Below are 20887 nucleotides of genomic sequence, written 5' to 3'. Positions count from 1 at the left end.
CACCCCTCTCCCCCCGCATGCTGTTTCAGCGATGCTGGTCGCCTTGACCATGCCGTTTTCCGGGAACCGGGTCAGCCCCTCTGTGGCTGCGCTGTGACCGCCTTCACCTGCTGTTGCAGTGGCACCAGCCATTACACCCACGCCATGTTTCTTGCCAGTGGACACATCGTGCCGACTTCTGCACCCGCACACTCCACACTGAATGCTGCATGCGGCCACCCTCCTCCCCCACGCAAAGCTCGGGTGACTCACCGTTCACGACTACTGCACTCCAGGTGACGTAGGCGTCCTGCCCTGCTCGTATGGACCTTCCGCTGCTGGTGCTGCGTCAATGTGTGTTACACAGCAAATATCCTAAGTTACCTGCTTTGCAAAAAGATAGCCCAAAGACTTGGTTCGCCTTAGTGGATCACCTCCTGGACACCCACAGCATTTCTGACGATAGCGTTCATTTTTTCTGCCTGATAAGCCATCTCCGTGCACATACGGACCTCATCAGTGACTTGTTCCTCTCACTGCCTGTCTCACACAATTATTCGATGGCCAAATCACTCCTCATGTAGCGCCTTTCCCACTCTCCAGCAGAGGCTATTCATCAAATTATTCACAAGGAGCATCTTGATGACTACACCCTTTCGCAACTTTGCAGGCGCCTCCGTGCATTAATTGATGATCAAGCATTACCTGACATTGTGCTTTGGACATTGTGGATGGTCAAAATGCCTTCGGATCTACAACTCCACCTGCTGTCCCATACTGCCGACCTACTTGAGGTTTGCTTACACATGGCTGATCGAGCTTACGCAATCATTCGTCACTGAGACTGCCTGTCATGGACGACTCCTCCATCACTGTGAGTTGACATGCCTGCACCTTCAATTCCACACCTTAGCACCTCAGCTGACAGTCGGGAGCTGCCACCTAGTGGCCTACAGGAGGTACTGCCTGCAGCCTCCCAACAGCAGCCGACCTCACCCAAGCAGCAACTCAAGTGGCTCCCAGCACTGACACAGCCAGCTGCGGCCCCCTCCTTCTCCACATCGCCTCGCCTCCCAGCCTACCCATTGTGCTGGTACCATGTTACTTACAGGGACGCTGCACACAACTTTCGCACACCTTGCGCCTACCCAAACGTATCTGGCGGGCACGTTTAGGCGCCACGTCCCACCATGTTCCTTCATGGCGCCTACTGTCTGACACCGCACCACTCGCTTCAGCTGCGCGACGCCTCTACGCCACTGACTTGTCATCAAGCACTCGCTTTCTCGTCGACACCAGCGCCAACGTCAGCGTTACGCCAGCCAAGCACGCAGGCACCATACTTTCACCTGCTAACCTCGCTCTGATCGCTGCAAATCATTTTCCTATTGTGGCCCTTGGCCCCACCAAGATATCGCTTCGCCTGTTGCCAGTCCACACCTTCCCTTGGTCTTTCCACGTTGTTGACGTGGATGAATCTGTCATCGGGTGGGACTTTCTACACCATTATGAACTTTCACTGGACCTGCAGGCTGCCACACCTCTGGTTCTACTCTTTTGTGCACAAACGAGTTCAGCACGACTCCACTCTCTGCTTACTTGGCTACACACTCTGCTTACTTGGCTACACTTTCCAATGTATTACTAAACGGCTCTCTGATTTGTCGGACGTGCACACACATATCGACAAACTCCATTCCCAGAATGATGCGTTCAATTGTGAGGGTAAAGAGGACAACCAAATCGCAGACCCACGTGGATACGAGAGAATGAGGTATGGTCTCGGCTGTGATGTCGACAAGGTTACGCGGTCGACGATTGATAAGATGTATGTGTATCTCTCGGAAGTGGGCAGGGGGCAAATGATGTCGATGTGGACATGCTGAAGGCGTCCTCTTGGAATGTCAAACTTGCCTAATGGAGGCTGAGCATGCCTCCCGACCTTGCTACAATGGCAAGGTACACACGCGCGAGTCCAAATGCAGCAGTCATGCTTCACACAGGGCCAGACGAAGTGCTCAGTAGCCAGCCTCATTGTGGCCCGCATTCCCATGTGGGCAAGCCATGTAAAGCAGTAAAGACCCCATGTTGAAGAGTGATAGGGACCAGGGTGCAGGGAGTTCCCATAGAGATGTCGCAAAGGCCGGGGTCGTCGACCCTTGTAGGATGTGGGGTTGGACAGAGAGCAATTGTCCGAAATTAATCGCGGTATATCGTCGTCTTCAGCCTGAAGTTGGGCGAGCTCTTCCAAGTTCAACAGTGCAGTTAGCGCGCAGATGTGGTACAAGTAGTCTGCCACAACATTGTCCATGCCGCGGATATAGCATGCGTCGGAAGAGTGCTGACAGATGTAGCCCACATGGCGAAAACGCGTTGGCGGAAGGTCCTCAGCCAGGTTACGAATAACGTCCACGAGAGGCTTGTGATCTGAGTAGAGCGTGAAAGTCGTGTCTCAAGGGCACTATGGAAGTGTTTAATTGCCTGGTACACAGCAGGAAGCTCACGATCGAAAACCGGCCACTTATACTGGTTCTTAGTCAGTTTCTTGGAAAAAAAGTGGAGCAGTCAGTTTGAGTCGGCAGTGTGCTGTTGTAAAACAGCGCCCACAGCTGAGTCACTAGCATTAGTCGTGATCGAAACACGTGCCTCAGGGTCAGGGTGGGCGAGTGTAACAGCTCTGGTGAGGGCAGTTTTAAGGCTATCAAATGCATCGAGCATGGGCTTGGTCCACTCCAACTTTAGTTTCCTCATCATGTTTTTGCTGGAGAGGGCATCGGTGAGGGCCTATTGGACAGAAACAGCATGAGGAATATGGCGGTGGTAAAAGTCTGCCATACCCAGAAAACGATGGAGCTGAGCCTCACAATTCAAGTCTGTCTTCTTTGCACAGCTGCGCAACGTCTGTGGTGTTGCTAAATTCCACACCATGGCCTACCACACACAGGCAAACAGCCTGGTCAGATGGTGGCACCGAACCCTCAAGGTTGTGCTTATGCGCCACGGTGACTTATGCTCCGAGGCCCTCCCTTAGGTCCTGCTGGGCATCCCCTTGGCACATAAAGAAGACTTGAACGCATCACTTGCTGACATTCTATACGGTGAGCCCCTCCTCCTTCCAACAGAGCTCATGGGGGACTCACCATCAGCTGATACTATGGACCTTCCGGCTCAGGTTGAATGGGTTCGTGTATGTGTTGCATGCCTCCGTACCACCTGCCTCGCCCTCATTCCACTCCACCTGTGTTCATCCATAAAGACCTTGCATTTCGTGAATTTGTGATGCTGCATGACGACTCTGTGTGAGCGGCCTTGCAACCACTTTATTTGGGGCCTCACTGAGTGTTACGTCGAGGTGTGAAGACGTTTGTAGATCATCTACTTGGACGACCACAGACCGTGTCCGGTAATCGCCTGAAACCGGCGTGGTCACTCTACAACCTGTCTTCAGACGCTTCCGATCTGCGTTCTGTCACTATCGCCCACCTCCTGATGCCGTCAACCTGCTGTGGACCTACGCCTCTCCGCATATGCAGCAGTTGGCCACATGGGACTCTTGCAGCGCAGTTTCTGGCATGCCTACTTCTCTCGCCAGCCTCTGCCTACAACTGCTGCACTGCCATGAGGATTATAATTTCGAATGATGAAGCTTCCCTCCGCCGTGCTCTGCACTGCTTGGGGAGGGAGGGGAGTCCGTGGCGTCTCTGGCACGGAGTCCCCTATCTTTGACTCTGACCTCTTTGAACTGCTTTATTCTATGTCTTTTCTCGCCACGTAACATGTGTACTGCCACGTTTGTTCCTCTTGCCTTGGTGTCTAATAAATGCATTTATGATATTTGAAGTGTTTTATTACCGACCAGCCTTACGTGATAACCACAACTCCTTTCACTTGAGAATAATAACATATCATCGACATATAAAGCTATGATGACTGGTTTGATGCTATCTCTGTGAAAATAGATTCATGGATCAGTGTTTGATCTGTTCAGTTTCAGTTTTCTTAACACTTCATCAATCTTTTGATTCCAATTCCTGGCAGCAAGTTTGAGTCCATAAACAGCTTTCTTCAGTTTTCATTCCTTTCCAGGTGTTGGCAAATTTTCTGGTGGAACGACATAAATTTCTTCATTTAAGTCTCCATAGAGATAAGCAGTAGCGATGCCGACATGGTCGATCTCCAGGTTCTCTCGAGCTGCTATAGACAAGAGATATATAATGGATGCATGCTTGATCACTGGTAAAAAGGTTCTTTAATAATCAACACACTGATCTTGAGTGCATTCTTTTACCACTAGGTGTGCTTTAAACATATCTGGTGGACTGCTGGTCCCAGGTTTTTTTTATCATACCCACTTAGTCTTGAGTGCTTTGTGCCTTCTGGGTAGCTCTACTTCTTCAAATGTGTCATTACAAACTTGAGATGAGAATACTTTCTTCATTGCTTTTTTTCTGTTCTTCATTACTGGTCCCTTCCAAAGCTTCCTTGTCATCAATATCTCCACTTGGAAGTCCTTCTTTCAAATAGTAAGTAACATGGTCAGGCCATGTTTTGAGTTTTGCTTCTCTGTTTCATCTTCGAGGTGTGACCTCTTGAACTATGTTTCGATCCTCATGACTCTCATCTTGAGCTTCAGTTTCTTTTGAATCACTGTCAAAGCCAAAAAAGGGTTCATTATCACTGTCTTCTGATTTAACTTCTTCTTTAGTTTGTGAAATATTTATGTCCTGAAGAACTGCTTCTTGTTCCAATCCTAAGGCATTTGGGGTCTTAGGTTTCTCTGTCTTTGAATTTGAAAAATTCCCATCTTCCAGGAATTTTATATCCCTGCTGACAATTATCTGGCCAGCCTCTCTATTGATGAATTGATAGCCTTTGGTTGCCTGGCAGTAGCCTACAAATGTCAAGTTCTGTAACTTCTTATCCCACTTCTTGTGATGTAGTTTTGAATGTGAACCATTGCACTGCAGCCAAAAATACTCAGGTGTGATAAACAAGGTTTTGTCCTATCCCAAAGTTCATATGGTGTCTAATCTCCAAGTGTGGTGGATGATGAACGATTTGATAGGTACGGAGCTGTAGACACAGCTTCAGCCCAGTACTCCTTTGGTAGGTTAGCATCAATCTTCATGGTACAAGCCTTTTCACCCAGTGTTCTGTTTGCTCTCTCGGCAACACCATTTTGCTGTGTACAGTAATGTGCTGTAAGCTGATGGATGATACCCTCAGAAGCCAGAAATCCTTTTAGTTCATCGTTGATGTACTCCTTCCCATTGTCAGAATGCAACTTCTTGATGTTTCTGCCTATCTCCTTTTCCCCCATGGCTTTGAATTTTTTTAAATATGTATGTCAGTACAGACTTTTTCTTCAAGAAATAGACAAACTTAAATCTTGAGAAATCATCCGCAAATGTGAAAAAATAATAATTTCCACCAATAGATTCTGTCTCCATTTTTCCACACAAATCAGAATGTACCAAGTCTAAGATGTGTTTAAAATAGCTTTTACTCGGTTTAAATGGAAGACGTGACTGTTTTCCCATGATGCACAACTCACAGAGATCCTTAACCACAATATCTTTAGTCCAGTCGAAACCTTTGACAACGTCAACGTATTTTGTGATTCATATGCCCTAGCCTGCGATGCCATAAGAAGTCACAACCTTTTGTATAGTAGCACTGTTTCGTTTCACTTGTATTTAAACAGTAGATGCCATTCTTAATCAATGCTTTGGCAATTAGCTCACCTTTTACATTGTAGATGAGTACACCTTTTTTGTTAAAAGTCACTTTATGCCATTTGCTTACAATTTTACTGAGAGCAAATTTACAGCTGATTTTGAGATATGAATGATGTCAGATGCTTCTACTCTAATGTTTTCTTACCAGTACAGAAGGTCAGATCGAGACCTCCAGTAGTCTCTGCTACTAAGCCATCACCTCCCACGATGGTCACCGAACTATTACATGGCTTGACATTATGAAGCTTCTTTCCATGATTAGTAATGTGAGTCGAGGCACAGGAATCTAAATACCACATATCCTTTACGTGAGACTGTTTAACATCAGCAGCAAGAAAAGCTTCCTTTTGTTGTGTATGTTTCCTAAACACATATCCATCATCGTTATTTTTTGACGAGCTGCTCTTTTCCGTCCTTGCTAGAACAATATTTAGCAATATGATTCGGTTTACTGCACTTGTATCATTTAATAATACATTTTGTAGGCCTGTTCTTATTTGTATATAGAGCAGATTCTTCATTCCCATTTGCGTCTTCCAGTTTGACGTCTTGTAGCAGTTTCACTTTAATAGAATCTCTCGTGATACGTATGCCTTGTTTTCAAGTGCCATGATCATAGGCTGATAATGATCAGGTAATCCAGCCAGGAGCAAAGTTCTTATCCACTCTTCACTCACCGCAAACTTCATTTCGTTTAATTTAACTGTGTTCCTTATTATACGAAAGCAGTATTCGTCTAACGACTTGAATTTATCTGATTTGATAGTTATTAATGATCTAAGCAAATGCACTCTACGTATGAGTCCTTAGTCTTCAAATGCCTTTTCCAAGGCTGTCCAGGTTTCTGTTGCCGTCTTTGTGTGCACTGCCCGCTTTTACATCTACAGGTCACAGAGGTCATGGATCACACTTTATTAATAATTGTAGTACAGAGTAATGTCTCCAGTTACAGTTACATTTTCTGCAAGTACACCAAGTCTTTTCATCCATAAATGTATTTTTTCATTATTGCTGATTTTTCTACATGATCGTGTATACAAAGTAAATGGCATATTACTATACAATACCTAGGTCTACTTTGGGTCTTCACGGCAATACCACAATGCCAGGTTTTGTAGGCGATAACATCTCGATCGGCGAAGGATTCCGGTCCAGGTAGAGATGCATATTCACAACGAACGATAGCTAAAGTGCGCGTCATTTATGACGGCGGCCGAGTTTAGGTTCGTTCTGCGCATCTGACGTCACAAAACACAGTCAGCCAATGAACAGAGAACGACGTTGCCAGAGATCGATTGCAGTGCAGAGCATGGACGAGTGTCTTCAGTTTTAGAAACGTTCAGTCATAAATAAAGTAATTGAACAACAGCAATGTCTTGATAGCAGACTCTTTTATAGAAAGTTTGGAAAAAGCATTCTTTATAGCAATTGCTCCATATTCTGTTAATTAATTAAACCAAACAACCAATAAGCCTCCTAATTCAGGCGATAGCAAGGAAAGGTGTTAGTATCATTCTCACTAACCGCTTTTTCGCAATAAAGAACAGCGTTTGTTTATTTCTTATTGTACTTCGACGAAACGTGAGTACTTCATAATCACACCAACAGTGTTTGTCGGTATTTTGGTGAGATATCCGGGAAATATATTGAACAATCAGCTGCGTTAGCGTAATGGTTAAAGTGTATGGCTATTAAATGAAAGGTTCTGGGTTCAATCCTTGCTTGGTGCTTAATATTTTCGTTTTTTAAAAACAATATCGAAGTGTCTTACTTCATGAATTTTATTCGTTTGAATGTAATTTTTTGAAATTTCTAGTGGCAACTAAAATCGACCATACGCTATGGACTTTTACCTCTGCAAACTCTTCAAAATTTCGTGCAATGGTTTACTACACCTAATGCTGCACAATAACTGCGTTGAACATTGAAACAAAATTAAGTCATTTATGGGAGGAAGGTATCAGTCAAGAAGATGTGTAAAAATCTAATTTTTGGGCCAAATAGTTTTTGTGAAATCGAATGATAAAGTGTGTTAAAGCAATCGAAACACCATGTGTCTGCACAGGCGATCAGTGCAATGATGACAAAATCGCGCTCATCGTGGAATGCGGGGAGCACGTCTCTGTAGCAGCGAAAGGGTTAATGCGACCGTGGTGGCTTTACTTCATAAACTGCGTGCTCCCCCCCTACACGTAGGTTTGCGAACTATACTATGGCGCTGCTTCTCTTGGCGCGTACAACTGGCAATGCAGCAATCTCCCACGTCTGGTCGGGCATGCGCGAACCGCCGAGATAAAAGAATTGAACTATAGTGTGAACCAACCATTACCAGATTTCCCATGGCGGCGTCTAGGGTGAAATTTACCCTACAGCCTCGGAAAAAAATTGGCCCATTCAATATGACACTTTGAGCTGTGCCATTTCCTCTCTTCTTCCAAGAATCGTCCCATTTCGTGGGATCTGAAGGAGCGTTTTCAACAACAACACAGTTCGTCATGGACCAAATACGCCTTAATGGCGAATTTCCACATCGAGTAATTTTCACGCCCGGTCAACTTTTGGAAGTCCCTGTTGAGGCTGTACCCCTTATTTTTAGCTTTGAGTAAGAGTGAAAAATATCGGCAGTCTGCACGCAAGAATGATCACAGGGCAAAATATGGGTGATCGACACACGCGTAACTTCCGAGCTGGCTCTGGATTTCCGCGCACGAGTTCGATTTTAACATTTATAAAACCTTACTTTCACGCCTGTGCCTGGGTCCTTACTGCAGTTAAACTATACAGATCGACTGAAGTTTGGGATACACGTAATGTATATGTTTACAGAAGTACTAGGACACAAGCAAGATATATACTTGACATATGTTCGAAATATTAATGGTCGTGATATAAGTGTACCATCTGTTCTTTCTCTCCTGCATTTCTTTGTTTCTGAACACTCGTCTTTGTTGTTAAATCCATGGAGGTAACTATTCTTACCTCCATGGTTAAATCTGTGAAATAAATCATCTCTGGCAAATTCTGACGTCATTGGACAAAGCCTAGTCAAAGACCATGGGTTGCATCCCACTCTTCAGCAGTCCTTAATTCTTGTTTATGCCATATGGTGAAATTAGTTCTGTGAAGTTGGACTTTATTTTGAAGTTAAATTATCTGCAAAAGTGTGAGTCTTTAAAATTTGCCAATTCACTCTCTGGTTCACATATGAATTTCTATAATAAGTAAATGAATGTCTCTTTAGCAGCCCAGTCAATGAGCTCTAGTGTTGCTGTTATCGTTGAATTTCTAGAGAGTTCCCAGCACCTAGATTTTCAGGACGCATGTGCCACTACAGAATTCATCAGAGTTACTGGTAAACTGTTTGATGTGTGCAACTCTAGGAATGTTCATACTAAGGGCTTCAAATGGCCATTGAGAACTAAAAATGTAAATTATTGGACTGAATTTCTTTGTAGTGTAGTACATCCACGAAAAATATTTCTTCTGGGATTTTTGACTTGAATAAATTATATTAGAAGCCTCTCACAGGAGTTTCTGTTTCAGGATACAGAACCTCTAAAGTATTATTTTGACATACAAACCCTCACAAGATCATTTGGAACACACTTTTTTCTTGCATCAGCTCTAGGTTTGGTAGTAACAATAATCCTATCGCATTAGTTCCAGACCTGTTGTGAGAACATGTTAATGCAAATGACAAGAGTAATGTAGATGACGATGAGAATGTGAGCTCTTCCAGTGTTGATGAATTCATGTGCCATAAAAAGCAAAGTGATAAGTTCACTGATGATAGTGACGATACTAGTTCACTTTAAGGTTCTTGATTCAAACACTACTCAGTGGTTACCAGTTATGGTGTGAGAAGAGTTGTGCAAATGTTAAGATATGTTGAGTGCACAGAACGTTTTGCTGTTCCCTACATGTGCCCAGATGATCACACTTACTGAAAGAGTCTTGTGGCAAATCCAGCTGCATTTACAATGAATGTTAAAAGAGGTGGCTTGCTTCATCCATCTGTAGCAGTGTTAAAATAGTGCAGCAAACAGAAAAATGCTTTCGTTTTGTTCTAGTGATATTTACTTTAAACTCAAAACCATTTTTATGTCAGACTTATGAACTCTGCTTATTGTTTATTTAGTGTATAAGCTGATGTATTTGACAAAAGTGCATATGATAGTCTCTGACATTGACTGTAAAGATATGCACGAGTCACAGTTAATACAAACCTCGATATAATGAATTTCGTGGGACCATGAAAATTAAATTGTTGTAACAGGATTATTGGTATAATGAGGTTGTGTTATTCTGACTCAGAGCAAGGAGATATGTTTTCGTGGCTGAGAAGTACATTACTGTATTACTTTTCTGATGAAAAATAACATTGAAAGACAAATAATGAAACACATTTTGTTCACTTTATTTATTAATGCTGTACTTGTAGAATATCTTACTTTTGTGTACAGAAAAATTAACTTATTTTCGTTTTTTTCTTTTTTCTTAAAGACTCTCTTGTGAATATAGTCGTTATCTCCTCCAACACAATCATTTGCTGCGCTGAAACACTGGGGATTGATGATGCTACTTGCTGAATGGTTTCAAACTGACCTATTAGCTCCATCAGAGGAGGGGGAATCGCACTTATCACATCACTGTCATCGTCAGAATCTTCAACAGGCGAATTACCCTTTAACTCCTCAATGATAGATTTGTCAGTATATGCTTCAAACACCAACACCTTATTATCCACTGACAAGTATTCGACTACTGAAACATCTATGGTTTTACCAGTAACTGCTCAATAAATCTCCATATCACTCTGAATATCATCCTGTGTTATTTCATCCATCACAAAATTCGCACCAACATCTTGACTTTCGGAAATTCTTGCATTTTTCCAGCAGTTCACAATCACATTTGGCTGTACGCTGTTACAGGGACTAGCAATCATGTGACAAGCCTGCTTCACATTGAAACTGTAGTGATTGCTCAGCTTTCTTTCAATGTTCACGATCACATATTGAACTAAACGTGAACGGTATATTGTCTTAAAGTTCTTAATTATCCCCATACCTAGTGGCAAACAGTTTGAGGGGGGGGGGGAGGGGAAAGTAGCATAGTTCAACTTCTTCAACGCTGGCATGTTGTTATGTGCACTACAGTTATCCACCAGCAATGCAGTTTTCTTATTCTTTATCTAGCGAAAGCAGCCACTCACTAAAAAGAGTAGACGTCATCCATGCTTTTCGATTTGGCTTGTAATTGACTGCAATAAAAGAAATCACGTTTACAATACGACTGTAGCAAAACATTACAGCTGAAGCTATACTGTACTGAATTAACTTATAAATTAAAGGAACGTAAAACAAAATGTATGTACCCTCTTACCTGGTAAGCTTCTTACATTTTTGAAACACCGTAGGTTTGCTGATCGTCCGATCACCAGTGGTGTCAATTTGAGTGTCCCTGGCGCATTGCTGCAGAGAAGAACAGTTATGCATACTTTAGACTGCTTCCCTCCTTTACACTTTTCTCCTCTAAAGGCCATCGTCTTCTCTGGCATCAGTTGATAAAATAATCTCGTCCCATCTGCGTTGTACAAGTTTTCAGGACTGTATTTTTCTAGCCGTTTACAGATGGTGTTTCCTCCAAAACTCTGCGTCACCTAAAGGTGCTCATTTTTCTTCTCCTGAAATCACTTTCAAAATGATCCGTTAAATCTTGGCAGTCATCCGTTACTTGCCTTAAAATTAGAATCGCCAAGCAACATTGCGAAATCCAAAGCTTTTTGAAACTTGAATGGACCATTAATTGGTACATCTGCGCATGCATCTCATTAAACCACCACAGTAAAGCACCGTCTACATCGTCAGCAGCAGCAGCCGTCTTCATTTTTTCCCTTGAAGGATAAATTAGCCACCTACAAAACTTTCTTCAATTTATTTTCGTTTTTTTAAGGAATGTAGCTAACGTAGATTGAGCAAGTCCATACTTCCCCACCACGTCTACTTGTTTCATTCCGTTATCAATGTCTTTGAAAACCTCAAGTTTTGTCTCCAACCTTATTTGCTTCCGAGTTCCAACCATTGTCCAAATCTTGGCGAAGTTAAAAGCGTTTACATCAAATAAACATTCACAGATTCCAAAAGTCACAGAGATAAGCTGCGTATGAGCCCAACCAAACACTTCTGCGTGCTACTGAAGCTCAACAATGGACACACTAAACACTTGTTCAAACAAAGGAGCTCTTTGGCGTTGCCGCTCAGCAGAACTCACACGCGGCTGTAAGCCATTCTCTCTACCGCTAGAATAAATACAATACTGTAGTATGTAGCGAAGCTCCTGGAAATAAAGCGCCGAAAGTCTAGTAGCTAAATAAGGAATACTAAATAAAGAATACTAAATAAACAATACCTACCGCTATAGTGAGCTTCTTAAAAGTTGGAAATAATAAATTCCTCGAAATTTTTGTCTTCATTATAACAGGGTGTTGCTAAATTTACTTCATCGTTGTAATGGAGTAATTAACACAGTACATATAGGAAATCAGCCAGGGCTGTAAAAAATTATCGCTGTGCCTGGGTTTATCGTTTTATTGGTAATCGTTATACGGGGGTTTGACTGTATAACGTATTGTTACCGTCTACCTTCAGTTTAAAGACAAACACCAAAAAAAGCAACAGGTGCTGCACAGGGTAAGTGTTGCTGGCATGAGGCAGAGGTTGGGGAAGCTAATAACATTTGCAAATGTATGGCGTGTGAATATATATTGAATGAAAAACAATAAATAAAAATTAAAATTTTATGTTTACATGTTACTAATTTGACCTTTTCCAAAAAAAACGTAAAAACCTATACAGTGATTCATATTAACATTAAAATATTTTTTCCCTTGTTAGCAGCTGAAATTAGCAAGAAGGTAATTGTTTAGTAGTTTTGTTGCCTAATGGTGTGTACAGAACTTTTATCGTTAGGTGTAATGACAACTTGCACTTTCCATTAAATGTGTTTGTGTGTGAAATTTCGCCACATAAATGAAGCTGTAATTGTAATGAGAAATTTTTCGTGTCAATGTTTTGGTCATTGTGTATCACTATATACTTTCATTATTCAGGAAATAAAATGCGAAAAGTGAAAGCAAAAAATCTGTTGCACAGAGGTAATGTTTTTGAGAAGCATAGTTTGGCCTTAGCAACAGTACGGAAATTACGTATGTAAACATAGCAGAATAATTGCAAAACTGACATTGCAGGAAACGGTTACAAGGTAAAACGCAACAGCTAACAGTAAACTATAAACACACACACACATAGCTTCATATAGTGTACATAAATGCTAACCGTATTTGTTCTATGTAGAAGAACAATTTTACACCTTGTCCTGGTTTAACATGGCAACTGTGACGTGATGCCCAACGGCTTTGTTTCGTGCAGTAGTCTCTCGACTTTACTATTGAGATCACTGCAGGAAATTAAGGGGCTCTCGCGTTCAGAAATATTGTGAAACTATCAATAAATTGACCGTCTGAGGGCGCGTATTGACGTATTGTCAATACTAGAAATACTGAACGAGCAGTATTGATGAACCTCAAAATATTTTCAGTATTGTCAATACATACTGAACGTGTGGGGTCAAGTAATGACAGTTTGACGATATTCTCCGTTCAGATGTTGACAGAGCTTCAGTAACCAGCCAAACGGCGTTAGTGTGCACCGTTTAATCTTTAAAACGCAATCCTGTGTATCATACTTCAGATGTAATTTTTAAAGAATCTTTTAAACTAAAATAATTTTGATAGGTCTATGCATGGATAATCATTGTATATAGCACTTAAGGATGTTTAGCGGAGGATGCCCTATGAGAGTGAATCCTTCATTAATATGAAAATAGAATACAGATTGGAGCATTACATAGCAGTTCGGAAAAATGCTCAGATTTCGAAAAATGTGACCTATATCTTCAACTACTAGTAAGAGACCAGTGAAATGCAAGTAAATTTCACCAAATTATCACAAACCGTAAAAATAATCTGTTTAATGTTAATTGACTGAACAGGTCCTTGCCAGGCAGATATAATTTCCTCCGTTTTCCACATACGATGCAGGGCCTTCGGAAGATAATTTATGAAATCTTTTGGGTCCATGGTTCTGATCTCGGTCAGTAAATGAACGCATGACCAGCTGCTCCTTTTTTTTCAACTATTCTCGGGCCCATTTCGTCTTTTTCTGTTGCTAATACAGCGTGTACATTAAGTCCGGCAACACTTTCAATTATTTATTGCAGAAGAACTAAACACTGTACAGATGTCAGACATATTGCATTTTGAAGAGAAATACTAAGTTTTTTTCTTTTTTTTTTTACAAACATTCGATGTGCGGAACATGAGTGAACCGGCAAACATCAATACTGTAATCGAATTCTTGCAACGTGCAGGCCCCTTAATGTTTAGAACGGCAGTGTCGACGCAACTTCGCACTACTATTTGCAGTTTTGACGTCACTAGTGGGCTTTCCATGATCGAGTTTTGCGGGCCCTTGTGAACGACCCTTCTGTGAACTGTGCATTTCGATTATTTATTTCCTTCGTAGTGTGACGTGTTAATTTTATAACTAATGCACAATATAAACATCAGACGAGTAACCTGTAACATAATGAATAACGTCACAGTTTACAGACTCAGAGGTTATAAGTTCGCAACTTGCTGCATGCCAGTTTTTTTTCCTCCATACTCAGCGTCATCATCACGTTCTTTATGATCGTAATATGATATATTCTGCAATATATGATGATGTTAAACGTTTTTGTCTGATTAGAGAACGAAGTTCGAGATAAATATTTGCCCGTTTTTTTTCGAATGTGTGATGATTCCCGAGTGTGTGGTACACAGAAACCTAAGAAGATATCTTACATTCCTGCGAGTGAAACGAGCAGCCATAAAATTCCTATAGTTCCTTGCCACAAATATTTCGCTGTTCATTTCCGAATAAGTGGGGATTACCGAATGTGTGGTTAGACAGGAATCTAAGAGAGGCACTTAAAGTGCTACAAGTGAAACGATGAGCAGTAACATTCATATTCTTCCATGTCAAAAAATATTTGAAATATTGCGCAACCACAAACATCTTTCTCAAAAGAGTTGTTGCTACAATTGAGATTCTCCAAACACATCCATAAACACCAACTTGACACTATGGCTTTCGACAAATCGATAGCCTCGTTCCTATTCGCCTTCACAATCCCACCACGTTGTGATTACGTAAGTTCCTGGAAAAACTAGTGTGAAACATACTAGACCCGTTACCATTGTGCGGTGAAGCTAAATGTTGCTAGTTATGTTGGCAACGATGATAGTGAATTACGTCAGCATTTCCTCACTCACATCTCCCCTCTCCGCAATGGCCAAAATATCCCCTTAACTCTGGCGTCACCCGTGGTGAGAATCGTCTGTCTTCTGCGAGACATAACTCATTTAGTCATATCAAATGTCAATAGGATGAAAATGGGACGAAGTCAAGCAAAGACATCAAATAAGAACGTAGAATCGAGTAAATCTTACTAGGAAGAAACGTAAAAAACGGAATTTGTAGCACTGATGTTGAGGGTTTTCACAGGGGCTGCGAATTTTTGGAGCGGAATCAAGAAAGACGAAAAATCGGGGTATGTAAAATCGAAGTTCCACTTCCGCCTCCACCATGTAATGCATAATCCACAATTAAGAATTACTCAGAGTTGTTATTAATGAAAGGGGTCAACTACAGCAACCTCCCACATTACAACACATTATCACAACATAATCCTTCTACAAGAAAATTGTGTGTCAAGGTGTATAGTGCATGATAGTAATGTCCTGTCATTCTCCTGAATTCAACATCTCACTAATGATGGGGGGGATGCTGACTATTTCAGGTGGACTGAAGGGAGTACATAAAGACATGCATGGGTCATATTCGTATGTTTACAGTTCTGGAGTGTTTTCTGAACATACTGGAAGAAATACAAAGAGGCATAACAACATGTTCATGGTTCAGGAGTGGCCAGTGGGTGTCTTTAGTGTGTGCAGTGCAAGTTATATTTTATATGATAAATGCTGTGATGCGCATTGTGTACAATTAAAGAAAACTTTACAATGGGGACCAACCAAATGAGGCAAAGCAGTTGCTAAGACAATCATGTCATATTTAAGAAGATGGAGATTGCTCTGTTCAGCCATCTTGATTTTGGTTTTCCAGAATAATTCCAGATAAATACTGGAATAGTTTCTTCACGACCATCTGTCCTATCCTCATAAGAACATACTTAAAAAATCATAACTGTAAAGCTTTAATTTTTTCTGTGATGGGGGTGAATTAAAAATTTAATTTTAATTGAATTGCAGGTGGCCACAATGAAAAGAATGCCACACACACACACACACACACACACACACACACACACACACACACACACACACCTCAGCAGCCAGAGACTGTGGACTTGTGAGCTGTGTTTGCACCACTATTTGGTAAGCGGCAATCTATCCTTTTCATAATATATCATTACTCCATCCTGGATTTTCCATTGTTTAATTTTAATTGATGTATTATATATTTATTCAGTAGATTAATCAACAGAAACAAGTATGTGAAGGGACAAATAATAATCTTTCAATAATTTTTAATAGTTATTACACCATACCAGGTACAATTAATATAACATACTTAAAACTACTGACTAGAACCTCTCTTCTCTATTCATGAAATCACTTTTATAGAAAAGGTCACTCAAACAAAATGAATGCACCACTATGGGATATCTTAACTAAAAAAAAACTCCTTAAAATATAATACTATACCATTATTTCCCTTTGATATTACCAATTCCATACTAAAAACACAGGAACCAAAGATTAAATAATATGTCAAGATGAGCGATAAGAGTACAATGGACATATAAAAAACAAATGCAAAACTGACTGGTACTTAAGTGAACTAAAAATACAATAAGTAAAAAATGAACATTACATAAAACATTAGTATATCACTCACTTATTACTCAATGGAACTGAAACAACTCAAGCAAGGCTAAGAGGTTTGCACAAGAAAACACGATATTTCTTTTGGAACTGCCAACTTTGTCACCTTTTCTTGTTTATCTGCTAGCCCAGTGTAATTATACAGTTGTGATAAGTAGATATCATCCTCCTGTCTTATACTGTGAATGATTCAATTACTCTTAACAAAACATGTATTTAATTGCAGATAATTTAAAGGAAAAACAAAATATATATCGATATACCAAATATATGCAGTTATCACTTCCTACAAGGAACACTTTTGTTCTTACAGAGTTCTGGTAAAATGAAATTTTCCATTTACTTTGTGTATATTATTCAGCACGAATGTATTTGGTGCTCTTTTTTGTCACACTAATATAGTCTAAGTATTCAAACATCCCTGCACTTTCATCCTGTTGAAAAATGACTGCCACTAAACAACTCCTCTGTAGCACAGATTTTCTTGAATAGCTGAAGTTGTATGTACTGAAGATTCCAGCAACTGTCAGGATTCATAAACAAGGCGTTGGTAATGTGGGAAGACTTCCCATGTTGGCAGGTGCAGAGCAAATTCCAGTGCAACTAGAACAGCAAATTCTGACGCCAATAAATCCTTGCGATTCAGTCGGAACACGCTTTCTGTTTTCTGAAATGTAATAAATTACACAGGTCAAATAGCATAATATTCCAGCAAAACCATTAACAGGGAAAACCAATAATTAAAGATTTAAAGAGGAAACATTCATAGCCATTGTGTATCTATGATGAGAGTATCAAATCATGGAAGATTACATCAATTGTTAGTATGAATTGGTATCTTGCCTACAAGCAAATATATCACATACATAAAAGAAAGGAAACTTACAAAACTGATAAGAAATAAACACTGAGAATATCAAAAGAATGAAGAAGAAAAGTGAATCACCATGTGGGCCATCCTCAAGAGAAAACAAATGGACAGGGTTCAAGTACCAACAATCTTTTCTCGCAAAATTTTCACTTAGGAATTCAAAGTTATACTATAGTTGCTCTGAGAATCTCTCTAGTCTCAAAGAGTGTATGTTTCATTCATAACCTGGGTGACCTAAACTCCATTTCTCAAGAATAACTCCACAAATGTCTAAGGCAGTGAATTAAAAAATTATGATGCAAATCAAATAATTATCATCAGAAGTGTTATTTACAATTGATGAGAGCAGCAGCACATTAAGAAAGGAATATGGTTCAAGTTCAGAGAAAATGGGTAGAATGGATGAAGTACTGACTGTATGAACACACTTCTCTCTCTCTCTCTCTCTCTCTCTCTCTCTCTCTCTCTGTGCATGTGTGTGTGTGTGTGTGTGTGTGTGTGTGTGTGTGTAAAAAGACAGAAAATTTGAAGACGTTTCCTTTCATGTTTGTATGTTATTGTGTCTATCCCTTGCCCGTCAGGTATAAGAAGAGTGATATTCTTTACTTGTTCCACTATTTGTATTCCAACCAGGATTGTGGGTGCGTAAAAAGTTATCTACACATAGCAGATCTACAAAGTTTAAAAGAATCACATTTTATTCCTAAGTGGAACTGTTCAAGCAATATATTCTTTTGTATACATGAATTATGCTTGCACTCTTCCCACCAACAATTATTCATTGTTCACATTTTCTCCCTCTTTAATTAAAAAATATTCTGGCTAGAACAGAAGTTTTTGGCTAAAAATGTATATGAATAACCTTTTTGTTGTGCCTGCCTGCTGCTTGGTGTGTGAGTAGCAATCTATCCATTTCACAGTACAGTTATTCTCTCATGAAGTTAGTTGTAAATAATCCACTGCATTTCATTTCAACAAGAACATGTTGCAGATAATTACAATACCAGAAGAAAGAAGTGACACTCATTACACCACAGTAAGACTGTCTGAAGCTCAAACAAGGGTTCACAATGCTACAACCAAAAGTTTTGATCATTTACCCAGTGATATAAAATGCATGAAACACACCGATAACTCCTCCTGCTCTGCAGGAGACTATCTACAAACATAAAAAAAAAGTTTTGCATCACATCGGTTCCAAGAGATCCGGAACCTGTACAGAGAATTGGAATGAGATCAACATAATCATCATTTCCCCCCCTTTTTACTGTTCATGAAAACCACACATTGCACCACCATACAGCGAGACCTTCAGAGGTGGTGGTCCAGATTGCTGTACACACCGGTATCTCTAATACCCAGTAGCACATCCTCTTGCTTCATGCACACCTGTATTCGTCGTGACATACTATCCGCAAATTCATCAAGGCAATGTTGGTAAGGATTGTCCCACTCCTCAACAGCGATTGGGCGTAGATCCCTCAGAGTGGTTGGTGGGTCACAATGTCCATAGACAGTCCTCCTCAATCTACCCCAGACATGTTCGATAGGGTTCATGTCTGGAGAACATGCTGGCCACTCTGGTCGAGTGATGCCGTTACCCTGAAGAAAGTCATTCACAAGACGTGCACGATGGGGTGCGAACTGTCGTCCATGAAAATGAATGCCACGCCAATATGCTGCCGATATGGTTGCACTATCGGTCAAAGGATGGCATCACGTATCGTACAGCCATTATAGCACCTTCCATGACCACCAGCGGCGTACGTCGGTGCCACATAATGCCATTCCAAAACAACAGGGAACCTCCAGCTTGCTGCACTCGCTGGACAGTGTGTCTAAGGTGTTCAGCCTGACCGGATTGCCTCCAAAAATGTCTCCGACGATTGTCTGGTCAAAGGCATATGCGACACTCATTGGTGAAGAGAACATGATGCCAATCCTGAGCGGTCCATTCGGCATGTTGTTGGGCCAATCTATACCACGTTGCATGGTGTCATGGTTACAAAGATGGACCTCGCCATGGATGTCGGGAGTGAATCATGCAACCTATTGCGCACAGTTTGAGCCATAACATGAAGTCCTGTGGCTGCATGAAAAGCATTATGCAACATGGTGGTGTTGCTGTCAGGATTCCTCCGAGCCATGACCTGTAGGTAGCTGTCATCCACTGCTCAAGTAGCCCTTGGGTGGCCTGAATGAGGCATGTCATCGACAGTTCCTGTCGCTCTATATCTCCTTCATGTCCAAACAACATTGCTTTGGTTCACTCTGAGACACCTGGACAATTCCCTTGTTGAGAGCCCTGCCTGGCATAAAGTAACAATGCGGACACTATCGAACTGCGGTATTAATCGTCTAGGCATGGTTGAAATACAGACAACACGAGCTGTGTACCTCCTTCCTGGTGGAATGACTGGAACTGATCAGCTGTCGGACCCCCTGTCTAATAGGCACTGCTCATGCATGGTTATTTATATCTTTTGGCGGGTTTAGTGACATCTCTGAACAGTCAAAGGCATTAAGGGATTGTGTCTGTGATACAATATCCACAGTCAATGTCTATCTTCAAGAGTTCTGGGAACTGGAGTGATTCAAAACTTATTTTGATGTGTGTATTGTTGTAATGTGTAAATGGTGATGGGTAGAAATTACTGATTAACATGTTTGTCTTTAATCAACAAACAAAAAGCTAATAAATTATCAGCTTGGAGGCATGTTTTTTTAAAGGAAGGACGCTAATATCAAATGACTCATTCTACATAATTACAATTCATCATGAAAATGATACATGGAACATGAAACTATCTATCTATTTGTATATGAAAAAGCATGGTACAGGCTTACATGCTTTGAAAACCTCAAAATGAAATTCAAACATAAAATGATGCTGATGATCAAAAGTAGACAAACATTTTCAACTGTGAATGTCACATATTGTGCCTCTGTGGGTGAGGATTATTGTATGTGGGCACAATAAACTAGGACTCATGAACTCTGACAGTGAACTAGAGTGATTTAAGTGGAGGAGATGCTACAGCCAATCAGTGTTGGGGTTTCATGGCCACAGTATGAAAGCAGCCAATCATCAGCGAGTGGGTTCTATGGAAGCAGCCATTGAGTACATGATGAAGCATCATCTGCAGTGTATGGTGAGGGGAGCAAAATGGTCAAAAACAGTACTGAAGTGGATGAAGTCATTAAGGTTAAGTGGGAGGAACCTAGTAGCAAAAGTCAGCAAGGGCAAAAGTTTATGGCAGATGAAAAATTGAAAGCGATGTCAAGGCAAAT

The 20887-nt window shown here is 41.0% G+C and overlaps 1 protein-coding gene across 2 annotated transcripts in view; it reads right to left on the bottom strand.

The window, feature by feature from the left end:
• Positions 1-16803: 16803 nt before the first annotated feature.
• LOC126483683 (CDK5 and ABL1 enzyme substrate 2-like) overlaps positions 16804-20887 on the bottom strand; it is a 171889-nt gene continuing 167805 nt past the window's right edge. For both annotated transcript variants that reach the window (XM_050106764.1, XM_050106765.1), the window contains one exon: positions 16804-17392. In XM_050106764.1, the coding sequence (XP_049962721.1) occupies positions 17252-17392 (141 nt within the window). In that variant the 3' untranslated portion in view covers positions 16804-17251. The remainder of the gene's footprint in view (positions 17393-20887) is intronic.

This window comes from Schistocerca serialis, chromosome 6 (assembly GCF_023864345.2).
Source record: "Schistocerca serialis cubense isolate TAMUIC-IGC-003099 chromosome 6, iqSchSeri2.2, whole genome shotgun sequence".
In the NCBI taxonomy this organism is placed as follows: domain Eukaryota; kingdom Metazoa; phylum Arthropoda; class Insecta; order Orthoptera; family Acrididae; genus Schistocerca; species Schistocerca serialis.
This window is presented reverse-complemented; position numbering and strand designations above follow the sequence as displayed.